The 22,089-nt window shown below is 42.7% G+C and overlaps 1 protein-coding gene across 3 annotated transcripts in view; it reads left to right on the forward strand.

The window, feature by feature from the left end:
* plxdc2b (plexin domain containing 2b) overlaps positions 1-22,089 on the forward strand; it is an 83,804-nt gene that overhangs the window by 30,711 nt on the left and 31,004 nt on the right. For 2 of the 3 annotated variants that reach the window (XM_068582211.1, XM_068582212.1), the window contains exons 2-5: positions 2,439-2,668; positions 11,308-11,439; positions 13,973-14,042; positions 21,459-21,581. In XM_068582211.1, coding sequence (XP_068438312.1) covers positions 2,439-2,668; positions 11,308-11,439; positions 13,973-14,042; positions 21,459-21,581 — 555 coding nt within the window. The remainder of the gene's footprint in view (positions 1-2,438; positions 2,669-11,307; positions 11,440-13,972; positions 14,043-21,458; positions 21,582-22,089) is intronic. The other variant, XM_068582210.1, reaches the window with a different exon arrangement.

A 22,089-nucleotide genomic window follows, 5' to 3' on the forward strand; every position in this document is an offset into this window, starting at 1 on the left:
TACATCTTTGACGTAACCTCAAAACCGTTATTGCTTCATATTCTGTTAATAATGATTGACTAATATTCCGTTTAGATCTTGCATACTGCATCGTTAAAACTAAAATACAATTTGAACTGAGAGTTTGTTCAGAAAACTGAAATGTGGCGTAAATAATATATGCTGCTTCTCTATGTTTAGCTTTAGAGAACGTTTTAGAGAGACCTTTAAAGGCACCATTACAGCAGTCGAACCTCCTGAAGATAAAAGTCTTTTATATACATAAATATATATCTGTTTTTGAGTGGATGTTAATTACACCAAGATTTCTAGCTTGTTTTTTGTCATTATCATCACTGATTAAAGGTGAGCACTAACTTTTAATTGGTCTTCATTTGGCTCCAACAAATCTATTTGCTGCAACTTGCCCTCAGCTCTCTTTCATACTTCTTGCTTGAGCCTTCTGCTCAGTTAAAATCGTCTAAAGTGGACCGAGGCCCATCTCTTCGTGCAGATTGGTCTCTCTGCTTCTTGCTTTTGCTGTCGCGCATTATAAAGTGAGCCTGTCAGCCTCCACTTTTGGGTGAATTAGCATCTGAAGCCCCTCCACTTGCTCCCTCCTCGTCTCATGAGAGCCGCCGGTCGGAGGCCCAGAGAGAGGACGAGGAAGAGGAGGAGGAGGAGGAGGAGGAGGAGGAGGAGGAGGAAGAGGAGGAGGAGAGAGGAGGATGAAATGTGAGCGTTGGAGAAAGGAGAAAGACGGGAATGGAGTGGAAAACGCGCCCTGCTAAATAAAAACCCAGTGACCTCTGTCTCATAAAAAGAAACAACGTGCAGTAATAGTTGAGGAATCAGCAGTATTTTCTGCTCTGAAGCCAAAACAATTTACATCGATGCAACCGCATGCAAGCACTTTATAAACTTTGCGTTTGGATAATTGCTATAAAAATTAAGTGCATTACTAATTGTCTTGAACCGCTTAACCCTATTAGAGTCACGGGGAACGTACCGAGCATCGGCCTGAAGGCAGGGAAACAAGTCCGTCACAGGACCAACGGATAAACAGACCACATCTCCTTCATGCCGGCACCGCATTCAGCTTCTCTGGTCTCATGTAAGCAAGTGGAGATCTTGCATTCTTGGCCACGTTTATTGTTTATCACATGTTTTTATGGCACTGGTTGGCGGTGAATCAGTAGCCTTCTGCTCTACAGCTGTGATATAAAGCACCGCTGCGGTTGAAGAAGTACACGTATCTTTTACTAAACTCAAAGTTAGAGTATCACTCTGTGAAAGTACTGTTAAAAGTACGGTCATGATTTCACTTTAGTGAAAGAACAAATGTATCGACAGCAACAGTACGTAAAGTATTACACTAGAGGTACTTGTCAGCATGAGTTGTCTTTTTAAGAGATTTTATTATACATGCATACAGTACACATTAGAATATTGTTACTGATGCTGGTGTTAGTACTTTATCTACCGTTGGATAGTTTAATCTAGAGCACAGTATCGTATTTTATAAATATATTGCATGTTTTGTTTGTCAATGATTAATCTGGAAACCAGCTAGTTACTCCAGCTGTCAGATAAATGTACAGGAGTTAAAAGTACCCAAAAAAACCTTTCCCCTCTTTGATTGACTGACCATTGCTTTTAAATTATATTGCATTAAGGTGCATTTTATATGGATATATAATATATACAATACCTTACACTTAATATGTATTACTTACACTTCAAAAGCAGAGCTATAGACATCTGTTCAGACGGTTTGGTCCGATTGTTTCAGCCGCCAAACAATAGTAACTGAATCAAACTGGCGAACACACGTGAGTTTGTTAAAACCAAACTTATTGGCTAATAAAGCGGACTGAACTGAAGGCAGCCAGATATATTGTTCGCCACCTTTAGGGGAAAAGAAAGCCGTTTGATAATCCGTCTGATGCTTTTGGGACCCGTCCTTTCCTCTAATGACGCAGCAGATTTCCCCATCTGTCTCCGGCTCCGTTAATCGAGTCAGTGTTTACATTAGCGCACAACCATTTCTCTGATGCTCATTTCAGACAGCGACGGGGATGATTGTGTGTGACTGTGGCCCACTGGTCTGTGTGATGGCTGCTGAGTCATTGCTAATGTGCGTCTGTTTCAGACAGCGAGATTTCTCCCCAGAGCAAAGAGAAACGTCCACAGAGACGCTGGGATATGAGGGAGCGGCACACGATTAATCGCTTGAATCGTCCCCGCCTCTTTAATTTGCCTATTGCCCGAGTGAAAACACTAATATTAGTGTCGCATGTAATTATCTTGCTTGTATATGCCACCAATTGACATTAAATCGCAAACATTTTCCCTTTTGTACTAACACAAGGTTAAAAAAAGTGCAAACATATATGAGTGTTGACCGACTGTGCATTTATGTTACTTTGACTCACACGCTTGTTTTCCCTTCTCCCCAGGGGTCTCTTACTCATACGTGCAGGGGCAGGCCGGAGATGAGGACGCCGCAGTGGACGTGAAGCTGTACAGTCACCGGTGGAGGAGATGGCTTCCCCCAAAACCTCGTAACATGGACAGTAACAGGGCCAGTCAGGAGCAAGACCAGGATCCAGAGCTGGAGGAGCCCGATGGCTTCCCGAGCCTGCTGTCTTCAGATGAGAAGATAGAGGTCGGTGCCGAGTCATTGGAGGTCATTAGCATGTTTTGTTCTTTCAACTAAAAGTTTCACTTACAAACTGGAGGTGTGACGACCAATGAAAGATTATCCAGCTGCATTATGGGAGGTGTATGCAGGGGTTTTGGGAGTTTGAGCCATACGAGTGACTTCAAGTCAGCATTGCTTTGCTTATTTGTGTTTGTCTGGTTCTACCCGTCTCCTGCGAGTCTCCCAAATGAATGGCGGTGCAACGCTACAGTAAATCACTGGAGCACCTGTTTGAATGTGTCATTAGGCAGCATTAGTAGCCCAACACACCCATGATCCTCCCACACAGGTGTTAACTTTCATCACGCCTCAGCAGAGGGCTGCGTGGGAATATACAGAAACTGTGCTCGCTCAACCTCTCTCTGGTCTTTCTGTTGCTTTTGTTAGACGGGAGACGTTATGCCGTGTTCGTGTCATCACTAGTTTATGATTCTTAAATAGTGTTCACATAGAAGTCGTTATCCTGATTGAGTCTCTGCTCTGGCATATATTGACTCGGCTCTTCATCATACATAGGACCCTGGAAGTCAAGGAAACATCCATCGTGTGGTCGATATGATGAAATCCAAATGTAACGCATGCTGTGTTGTATTATCAATGCTCAGTATTTTACCTCACTCGACAAACTCTAACCACACGACCGAGTCCAACGACTTGAACTCTTGCACGTCGCTAACATGGGAACCTTCGCCCATCAATGCTTTGTCTTGTTTTTTGAGCGTGTCTTCAAGTTCGGTTGTTTTAGTGGATCTCTGACTACGTTTACATGCACAACGATATTACACCATTATTCAGAATATGACAATACTCCCGAACGTATTCAAGCTTCATGGTTAAGCTCTCTGTTGTATGATGCATCAACAAGTCAAAGCTACTTCATGCAATGCAACGTGCAAAGTGGAAGGAACATTTGTGTTCGTGGAACTGAGGCAAATGATTGGGGTCGATAATCAGTCCCACATTAGTTAATGTGGATGATGATTATAATGGGAACAAAGTTTGCCGTCGTCATCATCTTCCAACTGAATCCAGACTTTATTGTGACTCAATGCAGATCAGTGCAGCTCCACACAGTAAACCTTCTAGTAAAGAAGCCGACTCATATAAAGAGTATGAATCAATAAAATCCTTTGTTGAGTTGCACTGAAAACAACTCTTCAGCTGCTTCCCTGGAGCAATTATGAATCTTCTAATAAAAAAGAAAACGAGTAGAGGCCTTTTAATATTTTATATCAAATTAAGCTCAGCCCTCAGCTGTTCATCCACCTTCTTTGTGGGGCTGGATCTTCGTAAACTTGACCTCGGAGGGACCAGAACAGGAAATGAACCCGGCCTCCCGCAGTTCGAAGGGGTTAGTGGACCGGCGTGACATTAATAGCCGGGTTCCTGCTTGTGTTTGTGTCTATGTAAATGAAGGGCATTACCCGTGTTATGGCGCCTCGGCCCGCACGCGGCATGGAGGCGTTCAGTCATAATGATGGCGGCCACCTGGGCTTAGACAGCTCGTTAAGTCTTCCTGTGGCTTCTAATCATCTCGGGGTTCAGAGCCCGGCGTCTCTCACAGAGGACGGAGGCCGCTTTGATCGTCGGCTGTAATCATTCACACGCAGACATTTGCGTCGGGACACAATCAACACACTCGTTGTTTTTCGCTCTCTCGGGCTCATTTGTTTGTTGCCGAGTGGAAAAGGAGTCCTCTGCACAAATACCCCGTCATTCCTCCTGTCATTACTCAGCACACACGCAGTGCCTTCACCTGCCGCCGACGCTCTGCGGACATGAAGGACGTCTTCGTGTTCAGAGGGACGAGACTGGAGACGCTGAGCTGAACTCTTGCACCCGGCACTGTGAGCTGAATGGATTTAAGGACTGTCTCCTCTGATGTGAAGGAGCTTTAACTGAAGGAAAAAAAAGCCACTCTTTGACGCTTTCACAAAGTTGTTTGTCGTCGGGGTTTCATTGTGTGCTTTGTCTGTTTCAGTTAATGATTTGATAAAAAAAACGTCATAATCTCTGGTTGTAAATTCAGTCTGTCTCTGGTGCACTAAAGTCTGCTGAAGCTCCTTCATGTGTACCAACAGATGTATCTTACTCTCTTATAATTGTTTTTTTTTCTCAATATGATTTAATGCTTTTTGCTTAGAAATAGTGAGTTTAGGAAACAGTGACTTATAACTGAGGTACAATGAGAAGATTGAGACCTGTCTTTTCGATATGTAGCTGCAGCCGGTTAGCTTAGCTTAGCATAAAGACTGCAAACAGGGGGAAACATCAAGCCTGGAGTGTCCGCAAAAACTCCAGGAATTGATGAATTGTTTCCAGGTGTCAGGTTTCCACCTTTTTATAGACCTGAAGAAATCTCTCCGTCTGCTTCATTGTCTTTGATCTGAGGTCAGTCTGTGTTTGGGTTCACAAAAGTTTCCAGCAACAGATTCATCTCACCTCGCCACGCAGGTTTATGACAGTGGCCTCAACAGCAGACTGTGTGACGCCCTGAACGCCTGTGACTCACTGCGTTATCAGATTAAACAGCCTCCAGGTCACAGTCAGGGAGAATAAGCCAGAGTTGGAACAAACTGTGGGAACAAGTCAGCGTCACTGGATTCAAGTGAAATCTCATCGCTTTTTATCAAGGAAGACTGGTGCTCGTTCGGACACGTCGGTAACAGTTGTGTGTTTTTGTTGTCTGTCGCTGCATCTTCCAGCGTGCCGGTTCATTACCCCACCTGTTAGGATGTCATGTAACCTGACAGTTTGTGTGGCATTTTCGTTTTGTTGACTATCTGAGCGCCTCCTTGATTTGTTGACTTAGCTGAGCGTGTTTGTGCATGTCAGCGCGCCCCACTGGTTAGCTCGCAGCCGCCGCCGCCGCCGCTCTGCAGTGCAGTAAAGCGACGGTTAAAGCTGATAACGACGCCCTGACAGAGACCGTTGTGCTGGAAGCGAAGCAGACTGAGCCGCTGGCTCAGTCTATCACCATGTAATACTTAATCTAGGCTCCAAGGCCACTTTCTAGACCTTGCTTTGAAAACCTTGGAGGTAGCTATCAATTGCACATAATGGGCACCAATATTGAAAAATTCAATGGAGCACTGAAGCTGTCTCACGAGAAAAAGGAGTCATTAAAGTACATTAAAGGCTAATTACAGCTTCCAAATAAATGATCCCCTCATTTGTTTCAACGGGAAAAGTGACTGTATTGGCACAGCGGAGCCGCAGACGCAGACGAAGCCGCCACCTAAAAATCCCTGTCTGCACACCCAGCGAGCCAACACGGGCTCTGACCTCTTTGAGAAAAATGCTTTTGAGGTAACTCCCGGCTGTCAGGTGGAAACCCTCTTAAGGCCGATCTTTACGAGGAGCATAAACAAACCGCGCAAACACACACGCGGCAGCCACTTGGATGATAGATTGTACAGACTGCTCTTTTTTTTTTCAAATCCAGTATCATTCCAAAGTGAAGCCAAGAGAGACACATAGCTCCTCAGAAATAATGTGTATTTGATGGTCTCATTTTCACGCCTGGCTGTCCGTATCTACAGTAACGTGCAGCCTGTCCAGAGGATTTAACCCATGTCAGGTTGCCAATAAAAGCAGAGGGTGTATTTGCGTTTTGGGGAGGAGGTGGTGTTTGTATTGCTTTCATGTGGAGCAATGAGGGTGTGGTTCACGGCTGTTATTGGCTGTCTGAGACTCCACGGCTCAGGAGGCTCTTTGGGGGTTACATCATGCTTCACTGCATTCGCGGTTTATTTGTTTATTTCCTAAGCAGGGCGGATTCACGCAGCGAGCAGCTCGGCTTGCTAATTTTCATTTCTTTACTTGATTCCCGGCGCTGCTTTTACCCTTGCCACGCTCCATATTCAGACCCTGCAGTGAATGCAAATGATATATATATTTTTTTTTTTTCTCCCCTTTTTTGTTTGTTTTGTGTCTCCGTTTGTGAAGTTTGTTAAAAGGTTCCCAGAGGACGATGTGTTCGGGAGGAGATGTTTACTTGTCTCCATGTAGTTCAGTGTTTAAACTCTGTAATGCTGTATCATCTGAGGCAGCTGCTGGTACTGCTCGGGGCTGCTCCACAGATGAACCTGGAGCTGTTTTAAATTTCTGTGTGTGTCCGGCCTTCAACTGTCTGACTGAGCATCAGCTTCTGGCTTTAGAGCCGCGGACTTTTCTGAGGGATTCAGCCAACGTTTTGGTTGGCAGTTGTTTCTTCGGATGAACGTCCTTGAACATCACTTTGAAATATAACTCCCTTCTGTTTGAACCCATCAGACAGCTCGCAAAGCCAATTCATAAGATTGACAACCGACGAAGGATCGCCCTAGAATTTGTTATCGGCAGATGGGATTCACCTCAGACTCCTGACCTATACCGCGTTCTCTCCATCCTCGTATTGCTTTTAAACAGCGCCACTCTGTCACAGGAAGGTTCATCCAACTGAAATGTGGCTCGATTTCTTGCAAATGCCGAGCGTGATCTTTGCCTGGATCCGCCAACTCCACCGAGTCGAATGATTCGTCTGGCATCGCGACACGAAAAACAGCGTTTTTCCGATTAAAAAGCCATTGAGCCGATCAGAGCCAAAGGGCGAGACCAACGGCGTTGTCAAGCGTTTTCAAGCAATTTCAGTTGCGCGTTGGACCAGAGGAGAAATAACAAGAACAATGGAGACTGCTACAAACGACACAGACACTGCAATACCTATATTTAAAATATTTAAAATACACATTACATTTGGCATTTAATCAAAGGAGAGATTGTTTTTCCGTGATTTTGTAACTCGATTTGGGCAGAAACTCCTCCATCTTAGTTGAGGAGGCGGGTCTAAAGAAGCAAATTGTGATACTTATCTCTCCACTCGCACTAATGGTAACGTCATCGTCCACCCGGTTTTAGTACAGAATTGATTTAAACTGGTACATAACTCAATATGTATCTGATATTTGGGCTAATTCCTTTTGTTTTTACTCTCTCTCTCTCTCTTGCAGTAATAGTTAAACATTGTTGGTGCTCTTGAAGTCTGTACAGGAGACGGAGCAGAACGATGAATAATGGATCACAGGCATTATCAGCTGATGAAGCGCTGGACACATGAGCGATGGCATGCTCTTTGTGTCGTCTCCAACAGGCCGCAGTCTGATGTAACTGGGTACTCTTCTCGGGAAAAAGAGGGCTCGCTGACAAGCGGCTTAATCCCAACACATTGGAACATTTAGGCAAAGCTCTCGTGTGCTCGTGCAAACGGGAGATTTTATTTCCATCTTCTTTTCTTAAAGTAAAATACCCCGAGTGATCTCATAAAGATGTTAGGGAATCCCGTGTTTTATGGAGCCATGGGGAAGTAATATCAAGCTATTCAGGTCTCAGTATAATGCAATATTGATGTGGTGGGCAGCTCGGGAAAGAGATGAGAGTGGATCCTTGTGAATGAATCCTTTCTTCCATTTGTTTTTGTGCTCTTGAGACAGAAAATGGTCCATTACAGGCAGCGGTTTTTGTTTTCTTCATCACTATCTAGTTTCAGTTCAGCCTGAAGCTGAGCGACGAGGTCCCAGTCCTCCTCTCACTCCTTCGTCATGTGGCCATCTATCTTCCATTAGTCTCTCTGGAGCTGTTCAGTCTCATCTCCACACTGTCGGGCCTCCGCGGGTCAATTGGAACTTGACCCACTAGAGTTGTGTGTTTACCCACACACCACTACAGTAGACAATGCATCTAACACTGCACGCAATATACACAAACAATGGCTTCCTCACTGTTTGTTTAACCGTTAAAAAGACATCAAATGTATGGGTTTGCAATCGCAATACTTTTGATATTTCTGGAGGAAACAGTTATTTTTGCTGTGTTGATGTTACGTTAATAGGATATGATGTATTTTCAAATACATTTAAAGGGGACTTACTATGATATATATACTTTTTCAATGCTTGTGCACATACATTTGGGTATCTGGCATACCGAGCAACCCAACACACCACAAAATGAGACGAGCCAGTCAGCTTTTTGTGGGCTGCTTTGATCTGAATACATGTGATTCAACAAGCCTTTTAGATTCGGCCCCCTCCTATCTAACGTGGAGGCTCATTCGTATGTATATCGTGTCTCCACCCACAGCTGGAGAACTATTTTTGCATAGGTGCACCATATTTATTCTCAAAAGCCCAGAGCAGACTGTGCTTTTTTTTAGGAGGGCGTGGGGGTTAAAGAGTCTTTTCAGACAGAAGGTGATGATACATGTATATTCAGATAGACAGTAGAGAAAAATAACATGTTATAGTGGAACCCCAAAATACAAATATGAACCTACAAATTAGGATGATATTTCTCCTTTGAAATGGCATAAAATACATGTTGAAGTAGGTTCAGGGGGTTACATTGACAGACTGTTATACTGTAAACACAGACGGACAAGCCTCTTAATGCCCATGACGGATTTTTAATCGTCCTTCAGGATTGTTTGCCTTCATTTGATAGCCGACGCCACAGAGGTGACAGGAAATGAGGAGATAGGAGGGATGATCGCCAAATTACTCCTTCACAAGGATGTCCCCATTATCAACCGACCAAAACGAGCTGTACAAATGCAGAGAAAAGGAATATATCACTCATTTCATAGCGTCTCATAAATGTGTTTTACAGCTCAGCTTTTTTGTTCCTGCGAGTGAAAAGTGCAGTGCGTCTGAACAACCACTGTAATTGTTCTTTTTTTTTTTTTTATGCTCCAGCAGCTGTTTTTATTTTGTCTTTGACAATGTGAGTCAGCATATTAAAGACACTCGCTTCGGATTCTCAAGGCTTACTCTTGTCAAAATGTATCTGAGGTCACACATGACTCCGTCACCAGTGGACAGCTGCCAGATAATGTGGTGATTGTTGAAATTATAGACACAATATTTACTGTGACATACAAATGTCAACGTGTTCCTGTGTGAGGATGATTCCTCCAACCTGAGATGGGGGTCCATGTCAGCTGATTTCTTGTCGTAAATGGTGGTTTTATTTTATTTTGATCTAAACAATAGTCTTAGTCCAGTTGTTAATGAATAGCTGATCAATTCTGAGCTCCATGATGTTTCCTGTAAGTCTTCAGTTAAGTGCAGTAGCACATTTCCCACATCAATATCAAGTCCCACATTTCTCTTGCTGGCACATTTTGGCAGCAGTTTGTGGTGCATGATTTAAAGAAACAGTCAGTATCTTCTTCCCACGACCTCCCACCAAAACTCTTGATATAATTGTGTATTTCTGTCTGTATGTGTGTGTGTGTGAGCCTGTTTATCTTACCCACCTTCCCCTCCACTGCCCCCTCACACCTCTGAGGAGCCTCCATTGCTTTATCGTTCTCCAAAAGACCCGAAAAAACATCTTGAGCTGATTAGGAGGAAACTTTACAGCTGTGCATTTGCGTGTACTCCTTTTACAAGTGCCCTTGTTTTCTATTCTGCGAGTAATGTGCTGACTAAGGCAACCCGGAGGGGCCTTTTTCCCTGACACGATTTGTCTGCACTTTAAGCCGTGATGAAAGACTTCTGGCAGTGTTTGCTTGAATCTACAAATTGATCAAAAGTAAAACCACCTACATGGCTGAGCTCCATTTGGATTTCTGATTTGTATCAATCCCACAGAGGCTTTGCTAAGCCTGAAACATTATCTCTCTGTTTTATATTCCAGGCTGAATATCATGGAGCGGTATTAGATTATAACTCTCCGAGGGGAAATGTGAATCCTCAAAGCAAAACGAGCTGAACGGGGAAGAATTGCGCTTTAATTAATGTTTGTCTCGTGGCCTTTTGACACGCAAAGCGCAATATCTCAAAATAATACCACCTATGTATCAAAGTATGCTCAGAGCTGTGTGAGTTCCTATTAGTGAGATCACAGCCAGACGTAGTGTACACTTCCCTGGCTCAGCATCCAGCGAAACATTAACTTTAACAATGTTTTGGATAAAAGACAAAGCTGTGAGGTTTCTCATTAGACCCACAGGGAAAGCGAGGAGCCCACAACACGAGCGCTCTTCCTAATCCTGAACAGGAAACAATAAAAGCAGACGGGCCGCTCCCACACGGCTTATTACAGTCTGCAAATGTTTCTGTTGGAAACGGTAATTCAGTCTGGTTCTACGAGTGGAGGAAGTGGAGTGGCTTCTTGTTTTCATGAATATTATTTGATTAGTAGACATTAAAACCTCTTTGTGTGATGCTCCTAATGAAAAAACAGTTGAATGAAAGGACAAAGAGAACGCACACGTAATGGATTTGATTGCATTGTCATATAAAGCAAATTAGAAGGTACTTTGTTCTGCAGAAAAATACAAATATATATATATATATATATATATATATATATATATATATATATATATATATATATATATATATATACTCTTCCAGATTCTATTAAAACTAACTAACATAGTTTTTTGCTCACAGGATGTTTGTGTATTGTGTTAGCTGTGCATCTTATAATAAGGGCTTAATTAACAGAGCAACACAATATCTACTTCCCTTCGAGCTGTTTTTCAATCCTCTGGATCACATTTACTTCATGATGCGTCTTCACAGTCTTCATGCCGTATGTAAACTCACAGCGAGCATTTGGTTTTGTCACTTCTGCAGGAGGACACAGATCACAACTACTACACATCGAAAACATACAACCCGTCGGACTTGTGGGTCGACACCGACCAGATGGACAAAGACAAAGTGAAGATCCACGGGATTCTGTCCAACACACACAGGCAAGCAGCGGTAAGTCAACCGACTACGAGAGGGGAAAGTTTATCTTTTAGCTATTAGGTTAGCTGCAGTTTAAGATGTAAAATATATTGTCAACGAAGGCGGAAAATAACAAGCATTTTCATTTTCAGTCGAACAGTGGATTTTTTTTCTCAATTAACTGAAAATAAAAGAGGAGTTTTTGTCCAAAACCCAAAGAAATTCAGTTTATAATGATGCTCACAAAAAGAAGAAGCAGCAAAGCCACTAAAGGTTCATGTGTCTGAGGTTCAACTTAAACTTTCTGCAGACTTTTATTCTTTATGAACTGAGGTTTAATAAGGTCATAATATTCAGTGTGTGAGCAGATTCCTACAACTCGGATCATCACACAAATGTCTTAAAGTTATGATCCTGCATAAGAAACACATTTATTAAGACATGATTAACATGATCAAAAGATTTCATTTATACTTTCTGAGTGAATATCCAGCGCTATTAAAGGGCATTTCTCCTTTAAGTTAACTTAAAACTTTGTCTAGAGTCACACTTTTAGATGTTCCAACTGTTTCTTTTCCTATTAATCTTCATTTGCAAATGTAATGGTATTGCAAACACACACACACACACACACACACACACACACACATCATGGCGTCAATGGTATCAGCCACTAGTGCCCAATAGCCAATACCCAATTGGCTCAAAGATCCACAGAAAGATAAAATCAATGCCAACAACACAAAGAAGAGATACTCAGTATTTGTGTGTAGGCTGCTGTGTGTGTGTGTGTGTGTGTGGTACATGTGTGTACCTGACAGCCGACTATGAGACCTGCTAAAATATATGGAACTGTAAACACATAGTACAGTGTATTTATGGCCTCTACCATGAAACACATGGATACATTAGTCATTCTTTCAAACATCTAAACCGTTAAAAAAAATCGTCTGCAGTGAGGTTCGAAAGCTTCCCTCCCGCCGGCTCTGCACAAGCAGGTGACCCATGTGAGGTGCATACTGATGAGGTCACCCAAGGCAGCGTTTACCGACTGGAGAGACAGAGCATCACGGAAGCAGGGCAGTCACAGACTAATAGAGAGAGAGGGGGGGGAGAGGAGAAGCCCGGGGTGAACAATAGCCGGCGAGGAGATAGAATAGAGCCCCACATTGTGCATTCTGGTGCTGCACCTTCAGTCATGTAATGATGGATTGAACCAAACAATCTGATGCGAGCTATTCTTTGTAGCCGCTGAACGGCCCCCGGTTAAGAGGCGAGGCCTTTTCTTCCCAGACAGTAAAGGAGGGATGAGGGAGCTTTCTTTGACTTTGGCTTAAAAAAAAGAATAAAAAGAGAATTCAATGGCCCGGCCCAGCAATGCAGAGTCAAAAATGAGATCTGTGTGATTGCAGCCGAAACCCGCCGTGCTGAAATGAAGCCCCGTGTCAGCAGACTAACATTTTAAACAAATAGAGTTTATGATGATGGCAGAGAAGAAAAAAAAAGTCCTGAGAAACTGCTTAAAACTCCCAGAGCTTCCATTTTCCCTTCTGGCTCGGCGGCCCGACCAGCGCTTTGGCCGCAGACACTGAAAAGAGAATTGACCAATAAGGTGGTAAAATAAAAACCCAGCCGCAGAGGTCAACTCCATCACAGGATTGTAGGAAAGTTAAGCTCTGGATTGGCTTCATAGTCTGTGAGATTCAGCGTGGTTTGCCACAGGATTACTCCCTCCAGCATAATCTAGGATCATGTTTAATAGCTGCATGTTTACTGTAGACTGTCTTGCTCCATAACTTTTTTTTTCTGGCAATGTGACTGTCTAGCGTATTAGGAATGTATAAACCATTGTTTGTGGCGTTGTAGTTTCTTGATGCCCTTTTTTTATTGTGTGCTAATTCCCATCAACAGATTTGTAAATAATATAGAAGCCCATTTCTGTCCGGAAAAGAAACAAGAACATGAAAAGTTAGGAACGATCCGAATGGTTAAAAGTTATATTTGCTATTTTCTATTGGATCTAAATTTAACAGTATGCCAGTTTGTATATGTGGATGTCACACAGAGCCCATATCTGGATGGTAATGTCAGTAAATGTGAGTAAAATACAGACTCTTATCCCGTGTGAATGTTCCACATGAAACACACACAAGGTAAAAGATCTAAATCACATAATGTCCTCAGGTAATAGTCCGAATGTTGGGAAATAAGAATTTCAAACCACCATTCCTCATTTTTTTCCGCTCGACACAATGGGCTTCTATATAATAGAGATTTATAGATGAATGAAGGACATGAATTAGGAATCCTAGTATTTCTTGACTTCTCATAAATCAGCGTTAACATTGGCAGGAAAGGATAACATTGCTTTCTTTCTTCTCATACTAATATGCGATAAAGGTCATATGAATATACTTCTATGTTACATTCTTCTTTAAATCTGTATTTCATGTGACTCAGAAAAGACCAGTGTTGTAGACTCTGTATGTTTCCTCTGATCTACATCCTGATCCTCTGGCCTCGTTCTTTCTGACCGGGGTCATCCTGTCTGTTTTTCTCCTCACAGAGAGTTAATCTGTCCTTCGATTTCCCGTTTTATGGACATTTCCTGCGTGAAATCACCGTGGCGACTGGTGGTAAGTGATCACTGTTCTTGGCCTCTGTTCTCTCAATAGTAGTTATTAGAGTTGTTATTGGATATGCTGTAAGTGCTTGGCATATTGGGCTGTTTCTGAGGGAACGTGGCATTAACATAATGTCTGCGTGTCTCTCTGGTACTTGGTGTACCTGACCGAGGGGGGGGGGGGGGCGTGGCTACTGCTCACAGAGATCTCTCCCCTTCACAAAAACAAACAATGACTTATTTCTTTCGACGTCGTCTCGGGGGAAGTTGAAACGGGTCGTCTGGCACCGACCCGCAGCGCGAAACCACCGCCGACTCTCTGCCAGCCAAACCAGGCAGCCCGATACCGGAGCGTTTGCAGCGCTCACCTCCGCGGGACTCAGACTGGGGGGATGAAAAACAAACCCCTCCCGACACTCGGCACCACCAGATCCACACCAGACTTCACTGGACGAGAAACCAGACCGATGGGTTTGGACTGGAAACAGGAGTCCCCGTGCCAAGTGGCCTAGCACACCCTGATAGACATGTAAAGGGAGCTCGGGCTATCATGAGGTGTGTGTGTGTGTGTCTGTGCATGTGTGTGTGCGTGTGAGGGGGGAGGGGTTGGACACGTGACACAGCAGACGTGTTTGCCAGAGTGTGCAAAAGCAATTTTCCACTTGAGTCTTGACGGCGAAACCACAACACCCCAACCAGCTATTATCACATGAAAGACTAAATCCCTGCTCTTACCCAACTATTTCAGAGATGTTGTGCTGCGTTTAACTGCCACTGGAATAATAAAGAAATAATCCACCGTGATCACCATTATCGTCGCAGTCACGTCCCCCCCCCCCCCCCCCCCCCCCGCTCTGGCCCTCACTGGATCCTCCATCAGCGGCGACGTTGAGGTTGGCTTGAGAGGCTGGGTGATGGTGTGGAGGAGTCACACGCTACTGGGGAGGAGATAACAAGAATTTGCATTCCTCCAGACAGCGAGGAAGGGATGGGAGCGAAGAGGAGGAGGCGGCTATCTGCCTCTCGCAGGCCTCTGGGGCTTTGTCTCCAACGCGCCGTCCTCACATCCCTCCATTTCAGGGCCGATCAATCAGCTCGTCCTTCTCTGCCCACTGGACCATCTTTTCCTCCTTCTTTCATCGCCGTCAGCAAAAGCCACTGTTTCTTACTTCAGCCAATATTTCTCTTCGGTACCTTAAGTGTGCTGAGCCTCTGCTGGAAAAGATCATTATTTTGGTAAAAAAAAAAAAAAAAACAGCAGCAGCAGAGTTATAGTTGCACTTATAGTTTTGTATTTTTAGAGTTAGGGTTACTTTCTAAACAGTGCAGCAGCCAGATCTCAAACACATTAACGATGAAGCTGGAAGGTTGGCGCGCGGCCTCGTCAAACAAGAAGTCAAAGTCCACTTTTATGGGTTTTCGCATGCAGTAAATTGAGCGTTTCCACCGCAAGAAGTCATTTTCAGTCCTAAGTGATTTACTCGTTTAAATTAGGAGAAAATAAATAGCGTGGTAGGATTTTAATCTGTTTATAATGCAACCCAACTAGCAAAATGTTGAGCCTTCCCCACAATAAGTGCTAATACCTCGAAAACAAGATAAAATGAGACAAATTGTTGCACAAATTTCAAGAAACATGATTTCCGGCACTTCTTAAAACCAGTTGATTTGTATTACAAACAGATAGAAACCACCTCCTTCTTGTCTTTTTGGATATTTTCAGTTTAAAGGCTCACTCTGTTGATTCAGGGCAGACTGTGTGTTAAAGCTGCATTCTTTCTCCTGACCACCAGGGGGTGACACCTCTGGTTGTATAGAAGTCTATGCTTCATGTGTTAAAGCTGTGTGCACATTTAACACCATGTTCATGCCTGAAACTATTATTTGAGGAACTTTTTAGCTGATGAGCAGACAATTAACCGTGAACAGTTGAAGATATGCATCTCTACTCCAGTGTGTCAATGCACGCTGCGACTTAGCTTCACTGAAATTCTCACACGAATATTACAAAGTCACTTCAATCGACTGCAGCACCTTAGACGCCTGAAACCATTAAATATAACTAGAAATGTCTTGAAAATGAATGGATGAAGACAACAAAGAGGAGCCATATTCATACAGTCAGGACAGTTACAGTGACTGTCAGCATACGTTGTGATGAACCATTATTGTAGAATCGTGTGTGGTGTGTGTGTGTGTGTGTGTGTGTGTGTGTGTGTGTGTGTGTGGCTCGACATGCGGAGACTGTGAATACCATGAAGATATATAATCTGACCACAGCCAGCTGTGTTGACGCATATCCAGCTGTGCCCTGCCGTTTACTGGGCGGCCAGCCGTCACGCTTTGAAACCAGAATACAAACAAGGATTCAGAAAACACACAAGAAGACGTGGTGGTGTATATTGTTACCCAGCTAATTGGCGATCACAAGCCTTTATACACAACGTGCGAGGCAAGTAAAGGAGCACATGAAAGGAAACGGAGTGGAGCGTCGTCTGCACTCCGCGACCCAGATGTGTCAGTGGTTTCCCGCCTCGGGCGGAGAAAAGCCCCTGCAAGATAAATCAGAAGGATCGTAAGATGATTAACAAGACTGGGAACATCTCTGTTTCAATCATGTTTATTATTTCAGGTCCTTGCTGTGACATATTGGATGGTATAGACCTCTAAAGATTATTATAATTAAACAAACAAAGCCATCACTCTTTGGTTGAAGCTCTCACAGCTCATGGACACGTGACACCTACAGCCTGACTTTAACTTGAACTAAGTATTTACTCAAGTACTTGACTTCAGTACAGTGGATGGACGTGACTTGAGTATATACATTTTATGCTACTTTATAATTCTACTCCACTACATTTTGGAAGCAAATAATCGTTACTTTGCAGATTCAGATTGTAATGCAAAATTTAAATCAACTAAATGAGTATGTGTTATTATGTATAGATGACACTAGCTCCATCTTTACCACATGCAATATCACTGACGCTTTCACATTGAAGCTCCAATGATTATAATCAACGTTCCCTCAATGAATCTTATGATATCTTAAGTCAATCCTCATTTTTTTCTTGCTTTCTCCAACAAAAGTCCAGCAACTCATGTCAATCTCCTCTCGTGATGCATTCTTTTCAAAATAAAATTCTGTTTTCACGGAAACCAACTTGGTTCGTTTTCAAGAGAAAAGCTTGTAGTTTGGGTTAATACCTATGGCGTAATACTTTCTCTGTATATGTTATAGTATCGATACATGTATCAATCGTAGTACATGACTTACGGTATACAGCGAAACAGAGTACCAACAAAAAGAAACAAGCAAGCAACGCTCTCCTAGAAATGAAGCTTGAAAAAACATTGCTACTGAATGTAATCCAAGTAATTACGTTTCCCTTGACAAACCTAATTTCCAGTAGACGTGGATGTGACAAGAATGATAACTTTTGGTTTATCTTAAGGCTAACAAAGTTAGATTTTTACTTATGTCAAGTCACGCTGACGATCGCTGCCAATTTGTATCCCAAAGAAATCTGTTGTGAAACATAAAAGACGTGACGTTGTTTGGGCCAGATGTTTTTCCTCAGAATGTATTGTTTGCAATAAAAAATAAAAACAAGATCTAATTTAGATTGTAATTAAAACCCTCGCAGTTGCACGGTACAAAAGATGAAATCAAACACGCGTGTGCGATCTGGGCCTTTCCCTTCGCGGAACAGCTGCGATAAACAGAAAATATCCTGTAAATTACACACAGCTCAGTACCAAGGAACAAAGTCCTTGTCTAAACACAATGTCCAATAAAGTGAAGCTTTGTCTGGCAGGGCTGCTAATTCCTGCTCTTGTTTTTCTTGGACATACACAACCCGGCACTTTGGGATAGCGGCACATGTAAACAGAAAGAGTTGGAAAGAGTTCTCCTGCTCCATCCCACCTTCCTAAAACCTCAAACTCCTTCACTACCTACTCTCTTCTTGGATATGAACTTCCCCTCCTCCTCCTCCTCCTCCTCCCCCTCTTCCTCCCTCCAGTCTCCCTCTGCTGTAAGTGACGGCTGTAATGGATGGATGAATTGCCTCTCTATTGAGCGCCCCGTGGCTCGCACCTCTTTAGTGCATTGAGAGGCTGTCTGATTTTCTTCAGACTGTCAAATAAGTCGTATTGTGTTTTTAGGAGATTGCTGGTAGAAAGTGTGCGTATGTGCGTGCGTGTGTGCGTGCGTGTGTGTGTGTGTGTGTTTGGTCGGGGGGGATTTCTAAGCTTTCTAAAGGTTGAAAGTGAAAGGAGAAATAGTACAAAGCAAAGCCAAAGAAAGAGTTGATGAGATAAAAAAGAGTGCTCGAGTTGGATGTTGGGTAAATATGAGATGAAGTGGCTGATTTGTGTCGCTGCACGATCGGATAAAGAAAAGTGCAGACGCAGCAGCACACAGCCTGTTTCTTATGGCATTATATTTACCTTCACTTTCGGCGGGAGGACTAAACAACCCTGCCTCTTCCTTTTCGCTCCTCTTTACATTCATTGCACATTACACAATATGTTTTATCTGCCGGGTTGAGTTAATGTCCTGCAAACACAAAACATCCATATTTCCTTCCGCAGCTTCTGAATACTGGTTTATGTTTCTAAAAGATGAAAAAAAACATTTGCTCTAAATCAATGTTTTGCAAACTTTTTTCTTTCGTGCTGGGAGTCAGACGAGGAGATCGACGATACTAAATATCCAGCGACCTCCGGCGGCCAGTTAGCTTAGCATAACAACCAGGGGAAAGAGTTAGCCTGGCTCTGCCCAGAGTTCACCGACAGTTTGTTCAGGGTTCCTCGTCATCTGATACCGACAGACTCCGGCACCACTTAGCCCACTTCACCAACTAATTGTGTTGCCTAAACCTAACCAACTATGTTTGTTGCGTAAACCTCACCAACTACTTTTATTGCCTGAACCTAACCAACTACTTTTATTGCCTGAACCTAACCAACTACTTTTATTGCCTGAACCTAACCAACTTACTGTTTTAAGACTGTATAGATGCAGGAGAATTTCGTCAAAAGCTTGTATTATTATTATAATAAAACCAGCCATGACAACTCCTCCTATTGAGCCACATCTTTAAGCTCCTTCTCTCCAGGTGGACTTCTCTGAAGTGACATCTTCACTGCCAGTCTCTGCTCCTCACCGTGCGCTGACACGGCTCTATAGGGGTGATTCTGAGCGCCGGGGTCTGTAGGGAAACATGTATTTCTCTTATGATATGCTCTACTTCTGGTTTCCAAAGTAATAGCTGTGTTTTCCTAGCCAGACTTCTGTATGTGAAGAAATATGTTGACATGAAATAGGCTTTTATGGGCCTGGACTCAGTGAGACTTCCCGAAAATCCTCTTTTCTTTTTGAGCAGGGTTTTTCCTCCCTTAAAGGCCCCGGGCAGCTGCTTTAGACGCAGTGTTTCTGTTGAACCTCTCCACCAAAGCGGAGTGGTCGCTTCAAAAGATAATGATTTCTTACTCTGGGTTGTGAGATGATTTATTGTGGGAGACACAATTGTGTTATTATTGTGGTATTTTGGAAAAATAAGTCCATCCCGAAGACCAAGGGAGGTGAGGGACTTTTTCATAGTTAGAAAGTTTCCACATCCAACATTGATTTAAAGTTAATGGTTTGATATTGTTGGAGAAGCCCAATGCCCCTCTCTGCAGCGCAGCACACAGATAGAGCTGAATGTTGAAGTAAAATATTTGCAAAACGTCCAACTCACATATTTTAATGGATATTAATCATTTGTATTTTATTGTCCAGAACATACCATGTTTTTAGTGTCTGTGGGTACACCAGACGATTACAACCAGCTTTAAAGGCTTCAACAACCTTTTCTATCGTCATGAAAACACGCCGTTTCCAACTTTCAACAAGAAAAAAGTGGCGACATCATGCGAAAAAATAGATGCCCTCTTTCCTGTTGAAAGAATAATCTTCACACGAGTAATTTACGAGACATGTCTTTTTGTATTTCCTTCTACAAGATGCACTGTAAGGGTCTTTTTCATTCTTCAAACTCTTCTTCAAAGGTAAATGAGATCGGATGCATGTGATTGCCTCACCCAAATGCCATGCATCCCCTTTGTTCGGCATCGAACATGATTTAATGAGCACATGTTTTGTATATTTTTTTGCAATTCAGGCAAAGTCGAGGTGAGAAACTAAAATTAATTACACCTTTAAATAAATAGCAGCTGACTTTGCTAAACTTTCTTGTCAGACGGGAGATTAAGCTGATGGTTCATTCTGTTATGAGCGCAAAGACAGTTCCCTCGTGATGAATTGTGGGCGTTTTCCCCGTTTCTAGACCCCATTAATAACCATGTGTACAGACTGCTAGAGGATGCCGCTCTGGTTTGTGTTGACTCTGTGGAGAGATCTATTTGTGTCTCGCTGAAGGGGCGAGTAAATTGGAAAGGTTTACATAATCCCTTTATGTTGTCTCTTCGTTAGCGTCCATGAATGATGACGTAGAGTAAAAAAAACACAACTACGTGAGGATGTTGTGGAGTACAACAGTTAGAAGAAGGCTCATACGGCCGTGGTAATGTATTACCTGCTCGCTCAGCGTATCTTCGCGTGAGGAGAGACAACCCGGGTGGAAAGGGAAGAAAATGTAACTAATAGACAAGTGAAACTTCCTCAGTTGATAACTTACATTAAGACAATCGTTTTCTCTATGACAAGTGTTCTTTAATATGCAAATAAGGCATCAGCTAAGGGAAATATACAGACGCAAATAGAAAAAGCAGTCAAATAAACACCTGCATTTTTATTTTGTGTGTTTTCTTTTCACTAGTCTGAAAGAATCAGATTCAGCTTTATAGGCCATGTGTGTCTACACATACATGGAATTTAATCTCTCATCGTACATATACACATATTATATACAATAAAGAAGACACATATAAAAAAGAGATTAAAGACAACAGAAAAAAAGACAATTTCAGAGTAGTCAGAGAAGAAAGAAGGCAAAACTAGACCCATTGACCAGTGCATGAAAAACAACGTTTTCTTCCAGGATGTGTCATCTTAAAGCCCCTCGGTTTGGCCCTGCTGTTTTTGATGATAAATAATAGCGCTAATTATTTGCAGCCGCCAGCGTGAGGCCGGCGACAGAGAGGGAGGTGTTGGTCGTGGGTTAATGAGACGCTTTTAACTTTGGACTGGAGGGCAGAGTGTCGTCTTCCTGAAACCTCCCGCATGTGATAACAGGGGAAGGGAAGATTGATGTTGGTTTTTATGAGTTGCCAAAGGGTAAAGCCCCCTCAAAACACTTTATCAAACCAAGTACAACACTAAAAGTGACACATTGAAGATTCTAACAAGAGGGACATTCGCATTGAAATCAGAATTCAGGGTGCTGAAAGTTGTATGTTGTCTCTGTTTCTTCCTCAGGGTTCATCTACACAGGCGACGTGGTCCACCGGATGCTGACGGCTACTCAGTACATCGCTCCGCTGATGGCAAACTTTGACCCCAGTGTCTCCAGAAACTCTACCGTCATCTACTTTGACAACGGTAACTGCAGTTTAGTAATTCGTTGTTGTTCCACCTCAATGCTTAGAAGTTGTGTACTCTCTTTTGTGTGATGCATGAAGAACAAACTGACACTTTTGGCTCCAACCCACCTTTTATTCTGGGAAGGACAGAATGAAGGTTAAGTCTCCCGCGAACCAACTTTGTGTTCACAACCTCCAGAAAATACTGAAACGGATCCGCGATCAATTCTCTGTGACTCCTGACAATAATGTGACCGATTTCTAGCATTTTCTGTTGTAATTGGGAGCTATAACATAGAAATAAATACACTTTTACCAACAATACACTCCTCAAGTCTGCAGGAGCTACACACGACATTATATCTAAAACTAAGACTAAAACGTAAAAGACTTTAAAAAGTAACATGATTGTATAAATATAGTAGTTACTAATTCATGAATTAATAGTCTGAATATATGATTTTAGAATGAATGGAATAAAGTAACTTTATTTTAGCCTTCTACATTTTCTCAATCGTTTTTTCACA

Source organism: Clinocottus analis, unplaced genomic scaffold (assembly GCF_023055335.1).
Source record: "Clinocottus analis isolate CAN_PGR_092001 unplaced genomic scaffold, fCliAna1.0.p SCAF_18, whole genome shotgun sequence".
Classification (NCBI taxonomy): domain Eukaryota; kingdom Metazoa; phylum Chordata; class Actinopteri; order Perciformes; family Cottidae; genus Clinocottus; species Clinocottus analis.